The sequence below is a fragment of the Dreissena polymorpha genome, chromosome 12, assembly GCF_020536995.1.
Source record: "Dreissena polymorpha isolate Duluth1 chromosome 12, UMN_Dpol_1.0, whole genome shotgun sequence".
In the NCBI taxonomy this organism is placed as follows: domain Eukaryota; kingdom Metazoa; phylum Mollusca; class Bivalvia; order Myida; family Dreissenidae; genus Dreissena; species Dreissena polymorpha.
The window spans coordinates 3,631,806-3,644,773 of record NC_068366.1 but is presented as its reverse complement, the minus strand read 5'-3'; the positions used below and the strand labels follow the sequence as shown (position 1 = coordinate 3,644,773).

General features: G+C 32.7%; 1 protein-coding gene across 7 annotated transcripts in view; it reads right to left on the bottom strand.

The window, feature by feature from the left end:
- Positions 1–622: 622 nt before the first annotated feature.
- Positions 623–12,968, bottom strand: part of LOC127853363 (receptor-type tyrosine-protein phosphatase alpha-like) — a 53,439-nt gene continuing 41,093 nt past the window's right edge. For 3 of the 7 annotated variants that reach the window (XM_052387829.1, XM_052387834.1, XM_052387835.1), the window contains 19 exons: positions 9,155–9,289; positions 8,877–9,006; positions 8,633–8,766; positions 8,125–8,288; positions 7,950–8,037; positions 7,667–7,740; positions 7,420–7,456; positions 7,159–7,256; positions 6,847–6,972; positions 6,504–6,649; positions 6,047–6,182; positions 5,679–5,828; positions 4,581–4,677; positions 3,894–3,964; positions 3,472–3,603; positions 2,667–2,780; positions 2,420–2,553; positions 2,093–2,231; positions 623–1,950 (listed from right to left, as the gene is read on the bottom strand). In XM_052387829.1, the coding sequence (XP_052243789.1) occupies positions 1,879–1,950; positions 2,093–2,231; positions 2,420–2,553; positions 2,667–2,780; positions 3,472–3,603; positions 3,894–3,964; positions 4,581–4,677; positions 5,679–5,828; positions 6,047–6,182; positions 6,504–6,649; positions 6,847–6,972; positions 7,159–7,256; positions 7,420–7,456; positions 7,667–7,740; positions 7,950–8,037; positions 8,125–8,288; positions 8,633–8,766; positions 8,877–9,006; positions 9,155–9,289 (2,177 nt within the window). In that variant the 3' untranslated portion in view covers positions 623–1,878. Of the gene's footprint in view, positions 1,951–2,092; positions 2,232–2,419; positions 2,554–2,666; positions 2,781–3,471; positions 3,604–3,893; positions 3,965–4,580; positions 4,678–5,678; positions 5,829–6,046; positions 6,183–6,503; positions 6,650–6,846; positions 6,973–7,158; positions 7,257–7,419; positions 7,457–7,666; positions 7,741–7,949; positions 8,038–8,124; positions 8,289–8,632; positions 8,767–8,876; positions 9,007–9,154; positions 9,290–12,968 lie in introns of those variants that run through there. The other 4 variants (XM_052387830.1, XM_052387831.1, XM_052387832.1 and 1 more) reach the window with 4 other exon arrangements.

Here is a 12,968-nt window from a genome sequence, read left to right as displayed (position 1 = left end):
ATACACACTATTTCAAGAAGGACTTACAATATGAACGCAAGTTTAACGATCATGAGCATAATCTATATTAACACAATAATACACAAATTATAGTTTATTGTTCTGTATTGAAAATGCTATTTTGCCAAAATAATTGTGTTTAACTTGATCTATAAATCTCATTTCCTGATAAAAAGCACTTTAAGCTGGTACGTATCAGTTGTCACGAAGCTGCTTGCACGCCCTCAAAATGAAATTCATGGAACAAACATGATTGAAATAAAACATATTAAACATATTAAAGCAGACGACCACGTCTAATATGGATGTTCATGTCTATTATGTTTATATCGAGCGAATTGCATAAGATTTCCGAAAAATAAGGAAAGATGTGTACAATGTTTCAACATCAATTGCATTTCAGATGTTGAAACATATAGACATGTCAGTAGTGTGATCTGTTAAAGTTCTTTTTAAGATTCCATTCAAGTGTAAAATGCCTTTCATGTTTTAATCTCAATGGTGTGTTATCATAATCCATAATCCATTACTCTGTATTTGTAGTATATTGTTACCATGTAAAGTTTCTCTACTCGTGTTAAACATATACAATTGTTTTGGTAACGTTTTAAAACGCATCCAATCAGGTTTTCAAGAAATTTTATTACACGATCAAATATAATGACAGTACAGAAACCAAAAGCAAACTTGATGAAAAATAATAAAAAGTATAATAGATAAAAGAGGCAAATAATAAAACATAACCATTAAATTAACAGCTATACAATATTCAAATTCATAGCTAGCAATCACACTATATACCGGCCATTAGGCATATGGATATTAAGTTACTGAATATCGTTACCAATAATGGTATCAAGGGAAAGTAATCACCCATTTAAAGACGTATATATGTATCCGCAATTGGTCGATATCTCTTGGTTTCAAAAGTTTCAACAAAGTGTGAATACATCGATAATCAAGTTAATATTTATATATTTATAATATATATATCATTTTAACAAATCCATTTTGGTGTTCCTCTTTGATAGCAGATGGACCTTTTGTTGCACATGTCCCGTCTTTTCTGTTTATAAGTAGGTGCTTCTAGCGTTGTAAATAGAAAGTATTATACATAATTTTTATGTAAGGATATATTGACATCAACCTGATCGATGTACTCATACTTTGCTTGATCGAGAAGCAGAGTCGAATCGTTCAAAAAAAAGATGCGTGTAGCCCTCGGAGAAGACGTGTTTCGGTCAATATTTTGCAAGTGCGGTCAGCATAAGAACATGGCGACAAGTTCGAACACTTTTGCTTGTATACACTGAAGTTAACACAAAGATTTCAAAGTAAAGTTTTAAACAATCGTCAGTGTCAATATCGAAATGCAATCATGGTCAAACCGTTAAATGCAGATTACCCGCATGAAGCCAACGGCTGTACCGTCATTCGGTCACTAAATAGCGCAGGCGGTCTATATACAAATATAACCGGCCCAATACTCATGAGTTCGTCCATTAAGTAAACAAAATTATTCAAAAATGCAAATGCAATACACGTTTTAACCGTTACCATCTTATGTATCTTGTCCTTACGCAATTGCATCGTAACATGGAATACTTTAACCTGCATCAAACAATTTACTCGTTTGCAAGTAAGGTTTAAACTAACAATATCTGGTTTATACATCTCAAAACAATCACGTGCAGAATGTTTATATAGTTGTTTATAAACAGCATGAATAAATCCTATGAAAGAAACCTATAATATTACAATACTGCAACTCATGCAAACATCAGACGAAACAAGATCATTAACAACAGATCTATGTTCCTATTTAAAAGTCACAAAAAGCCCATGAAATACAGCACACTATACGACATTATTGTAACATTAATAATTCTGATAAACCCCTTGCTGTTGAATAAAGTCCAATATCGCATCATAGCAGAACTTGAACTGCATCTGCAAAGGACAATGTATATGATTGAGTTAGCAGAGAACGTTTCTAATAGTATGTATAAACTTCATTTAAAAAAACTGTTTCAACTACTCAATAAACTAACCAAACAATTCGTTAAATTGCAAGTGTATTATGTAAACATGCCTTGTTGCGGATGAGAAGGCTATTTTTGTGCACCATCGTCCTGACTGATTGTACGATATTAATCCGCCCATTGAGTTCTAATATGCGATAAATCTCGTTCAATAAAACAGCGACGACTCCGCATTTCCGGAATCCGCCACTGCAAATAATTTATCGAAAATAACTGAACATGACGATTAGGTATTTCAAACACTGTAAGGACAAAAAACTTTCATGAACACTTGACGTATCGAAAGTTGATTAATTCGGCGAGTTTTCGACGTAGAATACATTTGAACAAGAATTTAAATGAATTTAAAACAGCATCTTTCCCTTAGCTCTACTAACCTGTCCAATATCAAAATCGGTGAGTCGTCTGCCATTTCGGATTGCCAGGTGTGCACCGCACATATCATCTCAAGCAATGGTTTTCTGTCTGTCGAAGTCAGCACGAAGTGTTTTATTATTTTGTCGCGGAAAGTCTATTGTTTTGTATATAAAAAAGAAACTAAATAAGTAAACAATGACATTCATGCAAACGTGTAATAATTGACACTAGTATAAAACGATTATATAATTATTATTTTCAATATACCTCGTGGGTCATGGAATACGTTATTTCAACAAATCCATTTTGGTGTTCCAATTTGATAGCAGATGGACCTTTTGTTGCATGTGTCCCGTCTTTTCTGTTCATGAGTAGGTGCTTCTAGCGTTGTAAATAGAAAGTATTATACATATGTAAGGATATAAAAATCAATGTGATGTATATACTCGGTTAAACATGATATCATTAATTACTTACGCCGCAAGGTGAGATACAAGGCAAATTAATAAATAAATGGCGAACGCTTAGATCAGCCAAAAATATATTTACTACATTGTATTACATCGTGCGGAACTAGTAAAAAGACGCCGGACGAATAGGACTGATCGAGTAACATTCTTTCTCCAGAATTAAAGTTGTAACATGACACACATTAGCTATGCTTTGATAATAACTTCAACTCGTTTACTTCCTTTTTGTTTACTGATCGATTATGAAGAGTCACTGCGCTAATATGGAACAATACATTGTCAGAATGGCACCTGGCTTAGCCAATCAAAAGCGAGTCATTATCAAGATAAGAAAAATATTATATATATATATATATATATATATATATATATATATATATATATATATATATATATATATATATATATATATATATATATTGTTAACGCGCAGAATTTTGTAATTTACGGATGTTTAACATTTCACACAAACAATAATATATTGCAATAACAAATCATAACTCTATTGGTAATAAAACGTACCATTTTACCCTTAAAAGAACACTAACACTACCCCGATTTTTATATAAAATAAAACTATAGAATATATGCAAGTAATATACCATTTCGATATCACCCGATGCTAGATCAATCAACGTTGTCGAGCCGAGCTTCTCGAGACGAGACCAAAACATAGGCAGCTGTTGTTCGTTCGGTTTGCGAAGCACAATTATTCCCGTCAGTGCATTGAATGTCTGTGCGATGTACGTAAAAAGTGGTAAGATTACAGCGATTAAATTTCTTGTTAAAAACCATGTTTCATTTATTAAAATTAAATTACATATTTTATTGAATACGTGTTTGTCATTTCCATCATTTAATGTTTTAAATAACTATTACAAGCATGTATTGCTTTGCTTACACTATCACATGTGCCACATAAGGCTATTACACGTTTGTGATCCATGAACACTATAAAAAGAGCCATACATTCAAATATACATATATACTTTCTTAAATTAAACGTTATGTCAAATTAACATACATTGATATTAATTTCGTCTGTTGGTTCACTCTTTCTTTGTTGTTGTGGTCGATATACATCTACTGCAAATACTAACCAACAAACATGTTTACTTTATAACTTCACATTAAAGGGGCCTTTTCACAGATTTTGGCATTTTTTTTAACTTATTCATTAAATGCTTTATATTGATAAATGTAAACATTGGATCGTAAAAGCTCCAGTAAAAAATCAAGAATAAAATTAAAAAAAGGAAAAGAACATTGCACGAAGCAGGTTTCGAACCAGTGACCCCTGGAGTCCTGCCAGAGTCCTGAAGTAAAAACGCTTTAGCCTACTGAGCTATTCCGCCGAGTACACATACTCGCCGTATTTTATACGTTATATAAGCAATCTTCGTAGTTTCACAAAATTTAACGACAAAAACAGAACTCTCCAAATTGTTCAATCGTTTCGCGTTGCAACGCTTTATAATTTTTAGGTTTTAAAATCGTCAAAAGATGCATATAATGGCTATATTAGACCATGGTAAATGTTCAGTATTACTGTTTCCTCACAAATATCATAACTAAAACGAAAATTTGCGAATCTGAAACAACTTTTTTCAATTTTGTCAATTTACCAAAGCGTGAAAAGATCCCTTTAACTGGATTTTAGATGTTGTTGTGTTGTTTTTGTTGTTTTTCAAAAATATGTAGCGCTTCTTACTTTCAGTCACTTGTGGTCCAATATTTCCATATTCTGCTTCTGGTCTTGTCACTAGGTGCAAATGTCCCTCATCACTCTCAACACTTCGCTTTAACAACTGAAATTCCAAAAATGCACAGCCCATGCATGGAATGACATCTGGAAAATATTTCATTAGCTGACCGGCAACATGTAAGATTTAATATTTGAACAATATGTCGGACAATTCAGACGTAGCTCGAAATAGTTATTCAGTAGTTCATATGGTATCGTAACAAATCGTTACATATATTCCAATTGCAGACATAAATATATTTGTATTATCGTCCGTGTGTGTTTAATTTGATGCTATTTTAGAATTTGTTTATGCTCAATTAATTTGATGCATTTACGTATGATAATGTAATTAGTTTGCACACGAGATTCATTTAAGATTGTGTTTCCGAAATTGTTCATAAAAAGACAAAAGGCATGTTTCAGTCTTCTTTCATGATACGATGAAGACGTTTTATTGCCGTTTTATTTTATAGTAAACACATGTACGTATCCGTGTACTGCTTAAGCATTTAATATGCAATATATAAATCTCTTTTTCGGCTGTGATTGTTGATATATGTCGTAATATATGAGTCCGAAACACCCGAATTTCTGTTACATTAAAAGTACTCTTTAGGAAAAAGTATCAGCAAAGAAAAAGGCGAAACCAAAATATTTGGCAACAGTCAATTCAATGTGACACCATTACAAAATAAGCCAATGGCTACTCATAATCAAAGAAGCTATGTGTTAGTTTAAACCTATTTATTTAAGCTTGATTGCATCGAAAGCCTAAGGCTTATATAAACGCTCTCGAGTCCGTTTCCTGGGCCTAGAACCAGTACTTGGTGTCTTTGGGGGAGATCTAAAGAACGCTCCCACGGTGGGGATCGAACCCGTGACCTCCCGGTCGCTAGGCGGACACCATATCCATTACACCACGGCGACCTTCTGTTAAACATACTAAACTAAATTATATAGGAATTGCGAAGAATATTGCCTACGACACAGCCCGTATAGTAGACTGCAAAAGAGCGGACGGAATAAGCGCAAACTACTATATTATGTATACGATTAATTTACTTCTAACTGTTGTTCAAGTCGGTTGGCTGTCGAAATACTATCTTTCCCGATCATGAACAGGTGGACACTTTCGAACTGTCTTGTCAGCACGTGGTGTGTCCCCACCAGAAGAGCTTCCGCCAGAGCCTCGTGCAGGTAGGCGTATTGTTCCTGTATACAGACGATTACAGTATTAAGGCACAAAGTTTAAAAAAACAATAAGCACGTTCACGTTCGACAGTGAATGCTTATTATTCTTATATATTTACCTGCGATATATAACGTACTTTACTCTTTCTATAGATAAGGTCAACGTATGTTCAATTCTAATGCAGGCGTAAATGGTTTATGTATAGATATTTTTTGTTAAAACGTAAATCTCACGTTACCTTTGTTTGAACCATGCTGACCCTTTGTTCACGTAATGCTTCGACAATCTGGAATGGTCTTACACATGTTTCCATGTGTGCTTGTGAAATAAGATTGTCGAGAGCAATAAATGTTCCAGTTCGCCCAACACCTGCACTGTAAATACAAAACGTTGCAGTCAGTGTATTCAACGAATATTAAGAAGCATTGTTTTTTTAAATTACAGCTACCTTATTGATTGAAATCTTATATCAATTATTGTGCGCCTGACACAGTTTTCAATTCGTGCTTGTGAAATAAGATTGTCGAGAGAAATACATGTTTCTGTTCGCCCAACACATGCGCTGTAAATACAATTCGGTGTATTCAGTGTATTCAACGAAAATTAGGAAGAATTGTTTTTTGTTCTTACAACTACCGTATTCATTGAAATCAAATACCAAATTATCGTATGTTTTAATTTTTGTACTAGCGTACCTGCAGTGAACAAGAATTGGTGAGGGGTGCTCTTCCTGAGTATTCACCGCTCTCCAGAAGTCTACAAGACACCAGGCCGTGTCGGGAACACCTTTGTCTGGCCATGACTTGAAATGCAACTGTGTAACTATCCTTGCATCATGTCCCTGTCGACATCAATAAATACCTACGACTACCGAAAATATGTACTGACACAAAATCATACTAAATAATAATTGTTGGAATAAAAAATTAAAAATCTTCAAAATTCTCGTTTGATACAACATATAAATAAATATATAATACAATCCAATAATCACCCTCAGTAGACATGTTACAGTAGCGACAATGAATTATAACAGACCTTCTCGATTGTGAAAGTCCTGATGTTGTAATCAAACATCTCCTCGACATCAACGTACTTTACGTCAATACGTCCGTACTTGCACACACAATTTAACTCATCTGGCCAATATTGTAGGCATTTCATCTGCATTATAAAATGTTTTGTCAAGCACTGTTTTGTTTACTTATAATAGATACACAATTAAAGCGTCTTCTTTTACTATGGTAGCCAACATATGAATATACAATCACCGCATAGGCACTGTAAAGATGCTTTTTTTCTTTACACTCGCATTTACCGAAAAATCAACATCAGAAATAAATCGCATACCGTTCCCATTTCAATCAAATTTGTCAGCATCACAATCTTGTCTACTCTCTGCTGCCATATCATACACCAGAAGTCATCTAAATTTTTCTCGGTAGGTCCTGTTAAAACAGACTTGAACATATGTATGTTTTACTTACCGATGAGCTAATATTAATACAATATTTTCTGCGATATTTGTTTAAACCGAATGGAAATAATAATTTTTACCAAATGTAAATTACACTTTTACCTTTTGTACAATTACAAAGATGTTTTACTTACCCTGAGACGCGATAAATTTCTTTGCCTTTTCAAAGCCCTACAATGCAAACAAAATATAAATTAAGTTTCAAATTACTTATCTTAATCTTTTTTTCATAATTTGAATTTCATATTTTATATTCTTGCTTAAATTCTCTTAAGCGTTACTGCTAATGCGATATTGGTTAAATTAGGAGGAAGAAGAAACTCAGATTGATCATATTGAGGATCAGGACAATAATGATTTAACCGAAATAAAAAAATGTACGTGTATATAGCTCGCGTTGATATATTCGGAATCTCCATCAATCTCTTTGGTCAAGGGCACACGGTTATGGTCGTCTGAAAATAAATTAGCTTTCTAGTATACCCTTCATTACCGTTACTCAATTAAACGCCATTTTGCTTTTATAAAAAAAACACGTATGAATATTGTAAGTTCCTCCATAGCAAGGACTTGTCATATTTATGTTACGATGCTGTCACTAAGTAATTTATCAGAAGTAACTTGCGTAACTGGATTGACAAAATGTAAATAAAACTCAACATACATGCATACATCTGCTTGTAGCGGGTCTTTCCTGTGTTTTCTTCGGACGATGCTATATCATGCTTATGGATAAGCCCGCTTTTGAATTTCTAAAATAAAATAATGTAAACGATGCGGTAATGGTATATAATGAAACATTTAACTGTTTGTGAAACTTAATACTCCGATTGTCTTACTTTAAACTCTTCTTCAAAGAATGTTGAACCACTTTGACACTTCTCGTGAATGTAGTCCCAGAGTTCATAGATTTGGATTCCCGAGCCAACTGTCTTGAAGCTGTAGTAATCATTGTCATCACAAGGGACGATTTTTTCTTTGCCAGACAATAACAAGCTGACGTCTACAATTCAAGAAGAAATATATAATTTCAACAAACGAGGTCACACATAATGTGAAAATGTAAGGTTTTCAAAGCAGAGGTTATTGTACTTTTAATAAATAATTGTTTAACATGCTTGTTTATAGAAATCAAATCTGTGCACATGTGTTAACGCTTTTAGTTTTTGTTATGGTATTAGTCAACTTATATGTGCAGTTGATCGTAAAAAGTTTTGACTAAAAATTGTTTAATGACGATGTATTGTGTTTAATACGTATTCCTAGTTTCGCTCAAACATGTGTTGATCAGGCATAAAGCATATAAAGCTATATGCATTTATATTTTGAACATGTGTGCACATGTACTTTTTGAGGCGACTTCTGCTTTTTCTTGTACGAAGACGCTTTTGTCATCATTAGCCCGATCGCTATGATCGAATCCCTTATTGAAACGTGTCTCTTTCTGATCCGGTGTTGATAATTTAGTATGACCTTTTGCGCTGAAATTAAATCAATCACACGATTTCACTGTTTCAAGATCTTTATTGAACAATAAAGTTAATAAACATCGGAAACTAGTATACTAATTGTACATGCAGCAGTAACTTACGAATGAAGTTGTCGCCGCTTGTAATATACGGTTAGTAAAGTAACTCCAATTATGGTAACAACAACTGCAATGCAACCACAAACAACTCCGACTACGTTAATGGTAGTACTTTCTCCTATCTTTTCGTGCGCTGAAACAATAAATGGATAAATGTGTAATTTACCTTTGTAACTTGCTGCATAGTTTGTAAATGGTATGTTCCTTAGTGAGTTCAGTGAGTAAAAGTACAAACTTCATGGGGCATGCACAGGTTATCCGTAAACATAATACATTCTTACTGGTACAAAAACCATTTTCCATCCTGTACCCAGCGTGGCATTGAAGGGACATCACGCACGATCCATTGACATGATGACACGTGTCACAGTGACACTCCCTAGAGCAGCGTTGTCCGTAGAAACCAGGTTTACAGGCTTTGTTTATATACATAAAAGAAAAAATATTTCAATAACAGTGCTTAATAACAATCTATTAAACAAAGAATTGTAATAGTAACATACCTAATATAACTTCAACATTGTGACTTCAGAGATGTATTTTTGCCAAAAATGTAAATATCCAATAATAATGTATTCATTATAACTATAGAACTATTGTAATTAGTAAAATTCACAATTTTGTAAATTATGAATGGATCATTAAAAAACTCGCACACAAACAATTTTGTATTCTAAAATACAAAAATGCATACACGTTGATGATTGTATGTTGAAAGGTATAGGGGACAAACGTGCGGCTAGGGACGGACGATCGGACAGACAGACAGAAAAACATTGTGATTCCAGAACATCACTGACTTCGTCGGGTCGGTGATTATTAACGAGATAAGTAAATTAGACAAAATTCAAATGACCAATATTTTAGTGTAAATACAACTTGTTGAATATACATCACATACATCACACACCAACAAGAAGTTGTTGTTGTTGTTTTTAAGGCAATCGGCGTTGAAATGAAGGTTGACAACTTTTACAAAAAATTGACAATGATCGGATACCCATCAGCTATAATCAAGAATTCCCGAATAACAGATTGTGTGGACACCATTAGACATTTAGACAAATTTGTTGGAGATTAATTCCATCAGTTATAATATCTGTACTGTATATACTCGATCCTTATTTACGTCATTTGAAATAATCTTATCACTGCAGTTATGTTATTGATTTATGAATTATCAGGCAAATCTATCAACATGATAAACACAATGAAAAAAATACAAAATACTTCGCAAACATTGAAAAACGTAGAAGTGAACAAAAAACTGTACACAAATTAGTAGTTAATGGCGAAAATATAACAAACGGAACTCAAATACTAGAGGAACAACGTTTATTTTTCGAAACCCTCTATAAACGAAAACATGTTGAAAATAACACCCTTTTTAAAAATACACATCATGCTTTAAATCAAGAGGAAAAATTCTTGTGTGACGGATTCCTTAATGAATATGAATGTGGACTAGCACTAAAAAAAATGTAAACTAACAAAAGTCCTGGATCTAATGGCATCACAATCGAATTTTATAAAATATTCTGGAATGATATTAAAACACATTTAATTAATTCGCTTAACTATTCATTTAACAACGAAAAACTTAACCACGCTACAAAAAACAAGGTATAATATCACTCATTCCAAAACCTGGAAAAAAACTTAAGATTCCTTATCAAACTGGCGCCCGATTAGTTTACTGAACAATGATTATAAAATTGCAACTAAAAGTATATCAAACAGAATAAAAAAACATTACCATCAGTCATTTCAAGATCTCAATCTGGCTTCATAAAAGGACGTTACATTGGTGAAAATGTACGTCTGATACAAGAATGCATAAATTATTTCAACCAACCAGACAATTCTGGCCTCATTTTCTTTGCAGACTTCGAAAAGGCTTTCGATTCACTAGACCATTCGTTTATGTTCTCTTGCTTAGAAAATATGAATTTCGGTGAAAGTCTTATAAAATGGGTTAAACTATTTTATACCGATATTAACAGCATAATTATTAACAATGGCTTCTGCTCAAACAGTTTTAACATCGAACGAGGAGTAAGACAAGGATGTCCACTTTCATCCTCGCTATTTATTATATGCATTGAGTATCTATCACACTATATCCAATCAAATAAACATATAAAGGGAATATCGCTAGAACCTGACGAAGAAATTAAAAAGTCCCCATTTGCTGACGATGCAACTTATTTTTTAAATGACAGTAGTGACTCATTCAATAATCTTATAGATTCGCTAACCATTTTTGGAATGGCATCGGGTCTTAAACTAAACAAAAGTAAATGCACTGTGCGACGAGTAGGTAAATTTAAACAAAGTAATATTCATCTTAAAAAAAGAAATTAAATTTAACTGGACATCAGATGAAGCAACAACGTTAGGAATAACCTTTACAAACAATGAAAATGAAACAATTCTGAAAAACATATTGCCTAAATTACAAAAATTTGAAAATTGTTTAAAATCATGGCAGCATCGTAAACTAACACTAATCGGAAAAACACCGTGTTGAAAACGTGTGCGCTCCCTAAATTAATTTACACACTAACAGTTCTTCCAAACCCACCAAATGATATTATTAAAGATATAAAATCAGAAATATTTTCATATGGGACGGTAAACCTGATAAAATTAAGCGATCTCAATTAATTCAACCAGTAGAACATGGAGGTATCAGACTAACGGACATAGATTCATTCCTGAATGCAATCAAATGCAGATGGGTTTACAGATATTTAGATAATACCAATACGAGTAAATGGAAAATTCAGAAAATTCTAAAAACATATGGTGACTCCTTACTTTTTGAATGTAATATCGAGAATAATGTCTTAGATGAAATTTCAACCAAAAACATGTTTCTATCGAATGTTCTATCGGCATGGTGTAACGTTACTGATAATTTAGAAACCAAAATAAACAGTAAAATCATTTTATGGAACAATAAAGATATAACTACTAACAATAACACATTTTTCTATAAACATTGGTTTCCACAAAACATAAAATATGTAGATCAAGTGTACGACTACAGAATAAACGACTTCAATTCTTTTGAAAACTTATGCTACATATACACAAGTAATTTCCTGATGTACTACACATTGATAAAAAGTATACCCATACATATTAAAGCTGCTACCAATACAAATAACACATTATGTACTCAAGAAACATTCGTACAAAACATAACTGCACAACAAAACAAAACGAACACAATATTTTACACACTTCAAATTAAAAACCCTGCCGAAATCTCCAAAGCTCAAACTAAATGGTAAAACCTTTTTGGAGAAAAAGAATTTAACTGGAAACAAATATTTGTCATGCAATATAAATCAACTACTGATAGCATACTGAGAAATGTTCAATATAAATACATCCAGAGAATCATAGCTACAAATAAATATCTTTTTAAGTGCAACCTATCCAACACAAATCTATGTGATATGTCTAGTGAACATATTGAAACAAGAGAACACCTTTTCTGGGAGTGTAAACATATTTAATCTCTATGGAATCAATTGACAACCTTTCTAGAGAAACAACACTTAAATGTGAAACTATCTCTCTTAGACATCAGTTTAGGGGGAAATACCTTCAAAATACAAGAGGTTAATAACGCTGTGAATTGCATTATTATATTAATGAAATCTTTTATATTCAGCATGAAATACAAAAAACACAAACCTAAAATGCACTGTTTTATCAATTATTTAAAACTGAAGATTCAAATTGATAAAGAAATAGCTCTAAACAATGATACACGTCATCTATTTGAACAAAAATGGAAACACATTAAACTTTCATAAACAAGTCCAGTATGTTTTCTACCCACTTTATGCAACTAATCCTTATTCATAAGTATTCTGTTGTTTTCTTTCTTAAAAATAACAAACCCTACATATTAACCTTTTTTGTAATAAAAAAAACCCACAAGGTCAAAAAAGTATATATCAGCATATCTTGTATAACATGTTTGAACATTATTGCTGCTACATGGTATCACTTTGTTTTATGATCATATGCATGTATACATTGTATGTCTTCTATTGAATAAACAAAATTTATCAACAT